Raw genomic sequence first — 12293 nt, 5'->3', positions numbered from 1 at the left:
GGACTTAGAAGAATAAGACATATGCATGAAAAGACCACCTAGTGAAAAACTCAAGACTCCAGTCATACGAGCCTGGGTTTGAATCTCGCCTCTGCATAAAATGGTGCATAAAATGGTGCATAAAATGAGGAAAGAGCATCTCACCCTAACACAGCAATACATCCGTACAGATACTGCCCTAAGCACCCCCTTCACATAAACTTATTTCAGCCCTTGAACTCATCAAATGTTCACCTAATACTGGAGGAACGTTTGATACCTCGGTAAGTACCAAGTCTCCCCAGCAGGGGGGCATATGAACAGGTAGAGAAGCACACTTCCTAGGAGGGAAACTGCTTCTTTAGTAGTTTCTGGAGTGAGCCCTGAAGCCTGCTGTATGTTCAGAGTCCAACAAGCAGGGACTCCAGAGAATGGCGCCCCCATCTGCGAGTGTGCAGTGGGCATGAGAAGGCCCAAGGGGCCCACCTGTTAGGTGCTAGCTGGGTTCCCTGCTGGAGGAGAAGGGGACAAGGGTGTCCATCTCCCCTGTGGCTCACTGCAGTGTTAGAGGCAGACAGAGTGGAGGCCAGAATGAAAAAGATCCCACGGGTGCTGGCAGTTGCTGTCTGCAGCCAATACTGCCGCTGGTCAAGGAAGAGCTCCTGGCTCATGGTCACTTTAGCACCGACCCCGTCAGAATTCTTGGTGTCTTCTTTTTTTTTTAATTTTAATTTTTTATTTTATTTTATTTTTATTTATTTATTTTTGGCTGCATTGGGTCTTCGTTGCTGTGTGCAGGCTTTCTCTAGTTGTGGCGAGCGGGGCCTACTCTTTGTTGTGGTGCGTGGGCTTCTCATTGTGGTGGCTTCTCTTGTTGCGGAGCACGGGCTCTAGGCATGTGGCCTTCAGTAGTTGTGGCACGTGGGCTCAGTAGTTGTGGCTCGTGGGCTCTAGAGCACAGGCTCAGTAGTTGTGGCGCACAGGCTTAGTTGCTCTGTGGCATGTGGGATCTTCCTGGAGCAGGGCTCGAACCCGTGTCCCCTGCATTGGCAGGTGGATTCTGAACCACTGCGCCAGCAGGGAAGTTCCTTCTTGGTGTTTTCAGTATCCACCTGCACTATCCTTCCCATTTCCCGACCTTTGCATTCCCTAACCTCCTCTCTCACCCTCTCTCTGCCCCTTCTCAGCCAGCACATCATGCCCTGGACCTTGTTATCATCCATAATCTCAAATCCAAGGACCCCACTCTACATCCGTGTGCCCCAATCTTTCCTTGCTCACTCCCTCTGTACACAGAGCTCAACGATCCTTCCAGTTCACTGCAACCTTCAATCTACTGAGCCTGTTGTACTTTCACTGCCTTTCACCCCCCTGTACTTACATTTCTTCTGACCTAGCTTGGAACCCATGGTCCATCTTTCATATTTTCTTTTGATTCACACATGAGTTTAAATATGTTTGTGTTTGGGGGGGGCTTTCATTAATTTTGTTACTCTGAGATGTAATCAAGTGAGATCACGTTTTGAAAAGTGCATTACAGGGGACTTCCCTGGTGGCGCAGTGGTTAAGAATCTGCCTGCCAATGCAGGGGACACAGGTTCGATCCCTAGTCCGGGAAGATCCCACATGCCGTGGAGCAACTAAGCCCGTGTGCCACAACTACTGAGCCTGCGTGCTGCAACTACTGAAGCCTGTGCGCCTAGAACCTATGCTCTGCAACAAGGGAAACCACTGCAATGAGAAGCCCGCACACCGCAAGGAAGAGTAGCCCCCACTCGTCGCAACTAGCAAAAGCCCACCTGCAGCAACGGAGACCCAACACAGCCAAAAAATAAATAAAAATTTAAAAATTAAAAGAAAAGTGCACTATATTACTCCTTTTTTTTTTTTGGCCGTGCCGCATGGCTTGCAGGATCTCAGTTCCCCAATCAGGGATTGAACCCAGGCCACGGCAGTGAAAGCACGGAATTCTAACCCAATATTTTATCTTTTTAGAAAATGACCAAATATGACCACAGAGGAAGTTTAATTCACTATGGAATCCTCGGTGCATGGCACATAATAGTTGTTTAATAAATATTTCTTGAATAGAATTTTGCTTTTTGGAATCTATTCTAATATACTTGCCCAAGTGTATAAAGATTTAAGTTTCAAGGTATTTATTTTGGCAGTAATGAAAGCTTGGAAAAACTTAAATCAGCATCCATCAAGAGACCTGAGGGGATGATTAAATAATTAAATTAAGGGCAATCAAGATGATGGGATGCCAAGCAACCATGAAAGTGACTGAGGTAGATCTATATGTGCTGACATGGAATGATGACTGGGATTTATTGTTGAGTGAAAGGCAAGTTACAGAAGGCCACACACCCACACCCACACCCACACCCACACACTAGAAGGGTCTGGAAAGACATCCCAAGTGTTACCAATGCTTAGTTGTCTCTGTGGAGTGGGATTTGGAGGATGATCAAGGGGAGAAAATTCACTTTTTACCTTAGGCATTCCTATACTGCTCAAAATTTTTACAACATGCATATGTTATCTTTATATCTAGCAAACAACAAAAATATCTTTCGAAGAGCTGCTGGGTGGAAGAAGGAATGCAGAGGGCCGAGTGAGGGCTCCCTGACTCCTAAACTTACACCCTTAACCCCTACTCCACGTGGCCTCCTTGGGCCTGCCAATCAATTTCACTCAGCAAGCAGCCCTGAGAACGGCAGCCACTTTCCCTTCCTCCCCGGAAACAACTGTGACTCTGTCCAGGGGGGATGGATTCAGGCCTCCGAAGAATAAACCGTGCCCAGCCAGCAGAGCCCCACAGGGCCCACCCAAGACCTGCCACGGGCAGGAGGAAGCAGAGGCCACCTCACGTGGAAGGAAGAGACCTGGGCTAGCAGTCAGGGGCATCCTACAGGGAGGCGCAGCCACGGCTATATTGAGACCGGAGGTGTCTAATTAAGAGTTGTAACAACTTCTGTCGTGTGGAAACAGCTGTGCGCTGGTGGCAGGGGCACTGCCCTATGGCAAGGAAAACTGGGCCAGCTCTGCCACTTCCTGGCCGGTAACTCCGGCCCATGGCTTGACTTTGTGCCTCGCTGTCTCTGTCTGAAAAATGGAGGTGACCGTAAGGACTCCACTGGGAAGTCGGGGGTAAATGAGATACGGGTACAGAGTCCCCAGGGGCACTCTGCATGTGGGAAGTATTCCTCATGCTTGTTGGGTGCTCTCAGGGAGGAGTTGGGAGAACACGCCGACCCTGGGGGACCTGTTGTCTGGCTTCAGTCAGATCTTAGGCCTCATTTAACTCCTGTTTCCTCATTTAACTCCTCCTCTGGGCCTCTGTTTCCTTATCTGTAGGATGGTAACGGGAATAGTACCAGCCTCATAGGACTTAGGGGAATTAAATTAATACACGTAAAATTTATGACCTTGTCTGACACGGGTGCCATACCAACATGTCACACATCCATATGACAGTGTATGCCACTTGATAAACGTTAATTTCACTCCTGGAGTTGAATTTGCTTAGATAGTTTGATATTGGGTTCTAAGGACGGTCCGGATCAGAATCCAGGAAATAGAGGGAGGCAAATGAGGTACCCGGGGAAGTTGACCAGGGCTCACTCATTTAATAGATCAGGACCGTAGAATGATACTAGCAGCTAACATGGATTGAATTCCCACTATGTTCCAGGCAGTGCCCTAAGCACTTTATGTACATTAACTTGTTTAATCCTCGTATCAACCCCATGAGGGAGGTACTATCACCAGGCTCATTTCACAAATGGGGAAACAAAGGCACAGAGAGGGCAAGCAACTTCCCCAAGATCATACATCCAGTAAAGAGCACAGCTGGGTGTCAAACCCAGGCACTCTGGATCCTAAACTTATACCCCTAACCTCCATTCCACGTGGCCTCCCCAGGCCTACCAATCAATTTTGCCCAACAGCTGTGCAAAGAATGAGCATCAACTTTCCCTCCATGCTCAGAGCTCTACGCCCTTCAGTGCCTGAGAAGAGGGACTTAAGGGAGGACCCAGCCCAGGCCTTGCAGAGGAGGGATGGGAGGGGTCATCTCTGCCCAGCTGGGGGATGGGAGGAGGCAGAATTTGGGTTGGACCTTGATGGGAATGAGGGTGGATACGGCCAAATCCAAAAACATTTTAAGTTCTTATCTTCTTGGCTCCTCTGCAACATTTGACTATGGTCTCCTTCTGAAACCACTTTCCTGCTCATAAAGGAGTTCCCTTCGTTGCTTGGGAAACACTGTAAATCCTCTTCAGGGCAGTTGCTAATTACGTGCAGTGTAAAGACTTGAGGATCCTCCAAGAAGTCCTCCAAAGTGGCTCTTTCTCCTGTTTGACATCCCTACGACTTGCACAATTCTACGAGATAAGTTTTACATTATCACTTGCATGTCTGGCAATAAGCTGAGAACTGGTAGGCTAGTGAAAAACAACCTCTCAGGAGCCAAATAGATGTCAAAGTCCATCCGCTAACACACGTAGATTTATTTAAGGTTTACTGTTGAAAGAGTAGACTTTGGAGTCAGATAGTCCTAGAACTGAATGCTGGTTCCACCATTGCTACCTGAGCAAACTTGGCCAGATCTACTCCTGCACTTTAAGCCTCAATTCCCTCCACTCTCCAGTAGGGATAACAGTACCCACGTCATGAAACGGTTGTGAGGAATAATGAGATCATGCATGTAAGATGCCAGTACTTTGGCACATAATTGGTAAGTAACAAAGAGTGGCCATGCCAATTTTATGATACCATCCTCTTCTGACTCCCCAGCCTTTAAATGTTTCTGTCCCCCAGGGTTCCATCTTTGGTTCAGTTACAACTCTACAATTTCAACCAGGACCATGGGTGGGTTTTACTTTTTGCATTTCTACAATCATGCATTGGTTAATCTGGAATTTTTATCCATAGCCCACTTCTCTCCCTGGAGCTCCGGGCAGGCCTCTGAAAAAGGATGGGGAGTCTTGTGGGAGCTATGAAGGGAGCAGGTCCCAGGCACAGAGAGGCTCCTAAGGCAAGGCCATGTGCTCACTAGGGACTAGGGCCAGCCCATGCCAGCCCACAAAGCAAGGAAAGAAGAGGGTCCTGACCAAGTTGCCATATGCCTGCCAACTGAGCAAACCTCCTGAATGGGAAAGAAAGTGATGCTCTACCCTACCCTGTGCTCCGCGGGGCCGAGGACTGTCTCGTGCACCTGTCCATCCCCAGGGCTGGGCCCAGCACTGGGCACCTAGTGGCCACACAAGTTGCCAAAGGGCACTTAGTTGTTGGAATGGGACAAGGCTTTGGAATACACGCAGTATTTCAATCACAGACTTTTATGTCATAATCCAGGATCTATGAGATCTTGGGTAAGTTAATTTTTCCAAGTTTGTTTTCTCATATACAAAATGAGGCTAACATTAGCACCCAGCCTATAACGTTGTGCTAAAAGACATAACACAGAGATTTAACACATGCCTGGCCAATCATATGCTCAATAATCATTAGTTGTTATTATTATTATTGTTATCCGCGGTGAGATTTCCAAAGGCTGGAAACCCTCAGCAGAGGAATGAAGGAATCCAGGGCAAGGTCACTACAAGCCAGTGAAAAGGACGGCAATTTTTAACTTAGATTCAGAACAAGAAGAAGAACAAGGAAGGGGTGGGTTCACTTTTGAGGGAAGATGGTAGAAAGTTAACCAAGGGAGATAGGGAATTACTCAGCTCTCAGTAAAAGTCTGTCGTAAGTGAGGATGATCTTCAAATTATAAAAAATAAAATCAGCACTGTTTGGAAAGGAAATAGAAGCTCAATAATACAGAAGGAGAGTCAGCGAGCGCCTCTTTAAATTGGCTTTTGCCTCTAGACTCAAAAATGACATCAGAGGACATTCAAATAACTTGCAGATGTGAGCAGTGTCTGTAATCTTGAGAACTCAGAACAAAATCTTTCCCAGTTTTCAAAAGGGGTTTGTATGCATGCGTGCGTGCACATGCGTGTGTTGGGAAGGGGGTTTAGAGTGAATTCTGGGAATTGCAAACCACTGAGTTCAATGGTGATCCCCAATTAAACAGAGGGTCTATGACCATTTAGAAAAGAAACACTTGACTACTAGGAGCCAGTTTGGGTTCACTTGAAACAAGGTACATCAGACAAATCTCACTTCCTTTTTAAAAGGGGATCTACCAACTGGTGAAACAGTGGATTTGTTTTGGTAAGGCAATTCATCCATGTATTCGGCACTTATTAATCACTTCCTGTGCCAGAGACATAAAGATGACAAAGGCCTCATCTCAGAAGCAGCTCATATGGTGGTTGGTCAATAAGGTGGTGACTGGTGGCTGGCTGGTAATGACACTTAGCGTAGTCATAGCTAGTGGAATAGTTTTGCCCGAAGCCTGCAGATTACTGGGTCAATGTCAATTCAGAGGGAGATCTTGGATCTGCTTTAATTCATGTCCTGTTCAATATTTTGATCAAAGGCCAGGTTCGGAAGACCCAGAACACATGCTTATCAAATGAGCTCATGGGAGAGTGAGGACGGCTACCTGATGGATGGTGGAATTCTGATTCAAAATGATCTTGAGAGCTGTTGGAATGAGCAATGCGACCGGTAATAAAATCTAACCCAGATCAAGGTTGCACTAGGACATTAAGAACCAAGTTCCAATCAAGGGAAATAAAGCCTTAAAGCTCTTAGGAGCAATAAAAATATGAAGGACATGGAAGGTCCAGGGGTGGGTGAGAGGTCCAGACTCCACGCGAAAAGCCTGTGAATGGATCTGAGAAGCACAAGCCTATGAATGGATCTGAGAAGCACTTAGAAAAATGCCTGGCACATAGTACATGCTATTCACAAGTTAGCATTTATATACAACTATTAGTAGAAGCCTCTCATCATCCTGCAGGGTGAATGAGTTTACATTCCCCAGGTAGGTCACTCACAGCCACATGGACTAAGCTCTCCTACTCAGGGGTCCTGGCAGAGGAGAGGATGCTCAGTTACCTTCTCCCCAGGCGTGACTGAGATGCGCCATACGCAGTGCATGTGGGCGGAGTAGCCGTTGGGGTACTCGGGGGAGGAGAAGTTGCCCGTGCTATCTTGTAGGGTCTCTCCGCAAGCTGTCAAGGAAAGGAAATGACTGGGTTGCTGGCTGCAGGTGCCCAATCCCCCCAACTTTCTGGCTTCCCTGCCCTGAGTCCTGGCACACTTTGGGGGAGAGGAGAGAGTCTGGGATGGCCCTGTCCCTTTAAGATCCATCCCTTCTCCTTCTCTTTCTACCTAGTGCTGCAGGATGCCCTGTGGTCAAGGCAACATGGGTTCCAGAGTTAAGGTCAAGCTCCTTCGGAGGGCCTCACTCCATCTCACTCCCTGAGAATCGCTCTGCGCCCCCCATTTTCTGCTCCTACTGTCCCTCACTCTCACAGACCCTCAGAAGGTGGGTGGCTTGGCATCTCCCCACCTGATCCAAGCCCCAGTTTGGGTCTGTAACTTGAACACTCCCCCTCCCTGGGTGCCCCCTCCCCCCGACACCAGGCAGCCTCAGCCTTTTCTAAGTCTCACAGCCTCAAACTTCTTGGCCCCAGGGCCTGCCCTCCCCCCCACCCTGGCCTGTCCCCACCCCTGCCCCGACCTGGGCACTTGTAGAGCTTGCGGGCCTGGGCAATGTCCCCCTTGCTGAGCCGGGTCCTCTGGCCGATGGGAGGCTTCACCCCATTCACCTCGTACTTGGGAACGATGGTGTCCAGGAAGATGCCCCTGAGGAGGAGAAGCCCAGCCTGGGTGAGACTCCGACGGGAAGGAGGGCGGCCGGCCCGCGTGCACCGAAGGTCACGACCCCGCAAGAGCCCAGACATTCCTCAGCAGGGTCAGGGACGGGTGGAGACATCTCACCCTGTCATTACACTGCCCACTGCCCAGCAGCCACGCTGCTCCGTGGCAGCCACACCACAGGGCCCGGGGGAGCCCCGGGGGACACGGACCTAGGAGGCCCTGGGGACCCACCGGTGCTCCGGCTCAGTCTGGCCCAACTCCCAGCCCTGGGAGAGCTCCAGACCCCCCGTCAGTCGTGTCTCAGCCCTGCCCGGCCCTGCTTCTGAGGCTCCCTGTGCTGATTCAGCCCTGACTACACCTCTCCCAGGACTACCCAGGGCCAACACTTCGCCCTGCTGGCACGGGCTACTCCTGATGGCACCTGGGACAAGGCCAAAGGGCAGGCTCCACCGTGGCCAGACCAGACCCCAGGGACAGCCCCGCTAGCTCCTGATCCATCAGTGTTCCCCTGTCCCCTCAGTTCCTGCCTGCTAGGTCCTGGATGTTTCCATCCGGGAGGAGCAGAAGGAAGGGGGAGCAGGCATCCCTCCACCTCCCCAGGGCCCCTGACTCACACCCAGCCGGGCAGAACTCAGCAGGAGGTGGGGTGGGATGTGGTGGGAAATGTACAGGGGGTGGTCTGTGGGTGTGGCGGGTGGGATGACCTCACCACCCTTCCTTGGTCTCTGTTCCCTCAGGTCTGGAGGCAGGAAGAGTGGGTCTAGAAGGAGCGTCTGAGGAGAGGGGGAGGGCCAGGGTCTGGGAGAGCAGAGACAGAGGATGAGGACAGAGCCAGGCATGGGAAAGGCCAGGAGGGGGTGCGAGTTGGGGTGCAGAGGGCTTGGGGGGAGGCTGAGGAGGAGGAGGGGCTGTTTCCCACACTCTGCTAAGGAGAAACTGGGACGGGGAGGCTGGGCCACTACCTCTGGGGGCTCTGGCTGTGATTTCTGGGAACCTAGGCCCAGGATAAAGAGTAGGTGTACATGTGCTCGTGAGCTGGGGAGGAGGGTTGGTCCAGGGCAGAAGCCAGACTTTGTGCCAATCAGCCAATTACAAAAAGGCAGACCCATCAGAAAGACATGCCCCCTTTGGCTGAGGGTTGAGGGAAAAGCTCAGCTCCTTCGGGCGGATACGGTTCCGGGGCCACAGCACACCACGCGGCTGCACAGCAGCTGGGTTTCAGCCTCCCGGGCCAGGTGTGCCCAGTACTAGGTGAAGAACCCAGGCTCTGTGAGTCCCGGCCCTGCCATGGACCCACCACGGAAGAGGACAGCAGGGCAGGCAGCACCCACGAGTCCTCTGCCTGGGGGCCGCAGCCACCCAGAGGCCCACCCTTGTCCTCGCCAACGACCCCAGCAGGGCAGGCTAGTTCAAAGCGGGAGGCCTACGGAGGGCAGGGCCGGGCTGCCCCAGAAGAGGCTGGGCCCCATCTCTCACCTGGAGAATGTGTTCCGGGCATAGTGCATGATACTGTCAAAATCATAGGTCTCCCCCAGGGATTCCACCTCCTGGACCTCCATCTTCAGGAAGTTATACTCCTGCCCTGCGAAGACCAGGAAAAGGGTGTGGGGAGGTGGGAGCGGGCGGGTCTGTGCGGGATGCAGTGCTACCTTTTCAGGGTGGGGAACGGGGTCCTCCCTGCACTTGAGAGGTGCCCCCCTACCTGAGGGTCTGGGCAGCTGCCAAGGGCAGCCTGGGGGAGGGGCGGGTCTCTAGAAGAGTCTGTCCAGCAGGGGGGGTGGGTGGGGTTGAGGACTTGCTGGAGGGAAGGCTCAAGGGAAGATGAGAAGGAGGTGCCCATTTCTAGAACCACAGGGAGATGAGAGCAGTGAAGAGTGGAGGAGGCCTGGGGAGAAAGGGAGGAAGCAGGAAGGGAGGGAAGAAAGAGAGCACAGTGGGGAGAAAGGAGAGAGGAAAAAACCCTTAGAGGACAGCATAGGCAGAGAGCAGGAGACTGGGTAAAAGTGAAGAGAAAGGCTGAGGCAGCATGGGGGATGGGCCGACCCCTTCCCACCCGCCACCCTAAAGGCCAGGTGGGTTCTGGCTGCTCCAGACAGCCCCTGTGTGCAGGACCTGGACCTGTCCTGGCCCCCCGTCTGGCAACTGATTTGCAGTCCCTGAGCTGCTACTGACCCGGAGGAGAGGCTGCAGGGGAAGGGTCTGGACCCCAGGCAGGGCTGTGACTGCCCAGCTGGCTGGGACTATAATGCTGAGTTGACCAAAGGTGATGGCTTGAGGGAGCAGCTCCCACCCTGACCAGGATCCCTGGAGGGGCAGGCAGAGGTGCGTACCTGGCTGGATGTTCTCGCGCACGATGGAGACGTGGCGGTCTCGGTCGGGCCGCGTGTGTTCGTGCCAGAAGCCGATGACATGACCCAGTTCATGGACCACGATGCCGAACTTGTCACAGTTCTTGCCGATGGAGATGGCCTGGGGGCCCCCACCACGGCGGCCCACGTAGGAGCAGCACCTGGAGGGCGGGGCCAGCTCAGGGGGGCGGTCCCGAGCTGGGGGAGTGCATCCACTCAGGGGTCGGGTGTGGCTGCCAGGGGGGCCAGGGAGCGGAGGGGTTGGGGAGGGACCCGAGTGCGGGATGCCTGGACTGTGTGCTGGGGTCTGAGCCACATCCGGGGCAGCTCCTGGGGAGATGTCCCATGGCGGGAGGGGACAGATGACGCAGGGCCGTGCCCAGATGGGACAGCTGCAGTGCTCAGGACAGAACATGGGTTGGGGCGACGGCCGAGGGTACGGTGCCCAGGGGCCCCTGCTCACCCGCAGGGTCGATAGGTGAACACAATATAGCTGTCTTCGTCTGTGCGCTCCAGGAAGGTGACACAGGTGTGCTTCTCCCAGTGCCTCATGGCCTGCCGGAAGACTGCCCTCTGGCTGCCTGCCAGGACAAGGGAGGCCAGGCTGTCACAGCTGTCCAGGTGGGCCCACTTCCACCCATTGCTACAGAGTCAGCCATTCACTGGACAGACAGGCAGAAGGTACCACTCACACCACCATGCACGACAGGGCTGTCCTGAGGCCAGGCCAGGGTGCAGGCTGCTCCCCACACGCCCGACATCATGCTCACCAGTGAAATTTCCCCCAATGACAAAGGGGATGACCCCATCGGGCCACACGCGCTCTGGTCTAGATGTTGCTGCCCTCCGGCTCCGGGACCTGCTTCTCCATCTCCCGTGACTTCTCCTCTGCGGCTGCCCACTAGTGCTCTGACAGTTGAGGGTGGAAGAGTTTCCTGAAATTGAAAGAAGAAGGCATTTGGTCGCAAGGGAAAGAAGAGCAAGAAGAAGCAAATTACAACCGATCCTCATTATCTAGGGATTCTGTATTTGCCCGCTCAGTAAAATTTCTTTGTAACCCCCAAATCAATACCCTCAGCTCTTTCATGGTCACTTGCTGTCATGCACAGAGCAGTGAAAAACTTAAGTCACCCAACAGGCGTGATCCCAGCTGAGCCTGAACAAGGCGACAGGCTGCCTTCTTGTTTCAGCTTATACTGTAAATATCTTTTTCACAATCTATTTAGTGCAACATTTTTTCATTTTGTGCTTTTTCTTGGTGAGTTTGCTGTTTAAAATGACCCTCCCCTTACCCCCCTGTAGTGCTGAAGGGCTGTCTAGTGTTCCCAAGTGCAAGAGGGCTGGGATGTACCTTATGGAGAAAATACCTGGGTTAGAGAAGCTTTGTTCAGTCATGAGTTACAGTGCTGTTGGCCATGAGTTCAACGTTAATGAATCAATGCTATATTAATTAAGGTGTCTTTAAATAGAAACACACATAAAGACTGGGTTACGTATTAATGAGTTGATGAAAATGTGACCAGAGGCTTGCAGGAACCTAACCCTGTATTTCTCCTAGGAGTAATGGCTCAGAATTTGCTAATTCAGTGTTCGCAGCGACTTTATGGAATAACTGTAAGGTTATTCTATAACTCTATTCATAACTACCACGAACAGAGAGAACTGACTGTCAGTGAAAAAGAGAACAGCGGTGTACTCGTTTCCCCAGACCTGCAGGGGACCCGAGACTAGGAAACAGTCCCGTCTCAGCCAATAAACCTTCATATTTGTGGAGCATACAGAACTTGATGTTCTCTTTAAGTATTCCCAAGTACATGTCCTCATTTGACACAGTAGCTCTCTGGATGGACTGGGCCAGTGTCGCTATCTACATTTGACAGATGAGGAAACTAAAGCCCAAGATTTGCGCAAAGTCAGATGGTGGGTTAGTGGCAAGTCCAAGTTATCCAAATCTCCATTCTGCTTTCCTCTTGTCCCGTGTCTACTAATCCCCACTAAGGTCAAGTAAGCCTTGCTAGTTACCAGGCTACCAGGTCACCCTCCAATGCCAGCTGCTCTCTGGGGTAGTTTAACCTTTACTCCATGGCCTGCCCATGCCAGGATCCTCCCTACTGCCAGACAGGACAACTGCCTGGCACCACCAGAGTGTGCCCAGAACAGGTCCCAGGTGAGAATCCCCCA

The 12293-nt window shown here is 52.0% G+C and overlaps 1 protein-coding gene across 2 annotated transcripts in view; it reads right to left on the bottom strand.

Moving 5' to 3' along the window:
• The window catches only part of BMP1 (bone morphogenetic protein 1), a 40655-nt gene that overhangs the window by 19315 nt on the left and 9047 nt on the right, over window positions 1–12293 (bottom strand). For both annotated transcript variants that reach the window (XM_068551900.1, XM_068551901.1), the window contains exons 3-8: window positions 10883–11047; window positions 10576–10693; window positions 10095–10273; window positions 9241–9346; window positions 7625–7749; window positions 6997–7112 (exon numbers count right to left, since the gene is read on the bottom strand). In XM_068551900.1, coding sequence (XP_068408001.1) covers window positions 6997–7112; window positions 7625–7749; window positions 9241–9346; window positions 10095–10273; window positions 10576–10693; window positions 10883–11047 — 809 coding nt within the window. The remainder of the gene's footprint in view (window positions 1–6996; window positions 7113–7624; window positions 7750–9240; window positions 9347–10094; window positions 10274–10575; window positions 10694–10882; window positions 11048–12293) is intronic.

This window comes from Eschrichtius robustus, chromosome 10 (assembly GCF_028021215.1).
Source record: "Eschrichtius robustus isolate mEscRob2 chromosome 10, mEscRob2.pri, whole genome shotgun sequence".
Classification (NCBI taxonomy): Eukaryota; Metazoa; Chordata; class Mammalia; order Artiodactyla; family Eschrichtiidae; genus Eschrichtius; species Eschrichtius robustus.
The sequence above is the reverse complement of the archived record's forward strand: the minus strand, read 5'-3'. Positions and strand labels throughout refer to the sequence as shown.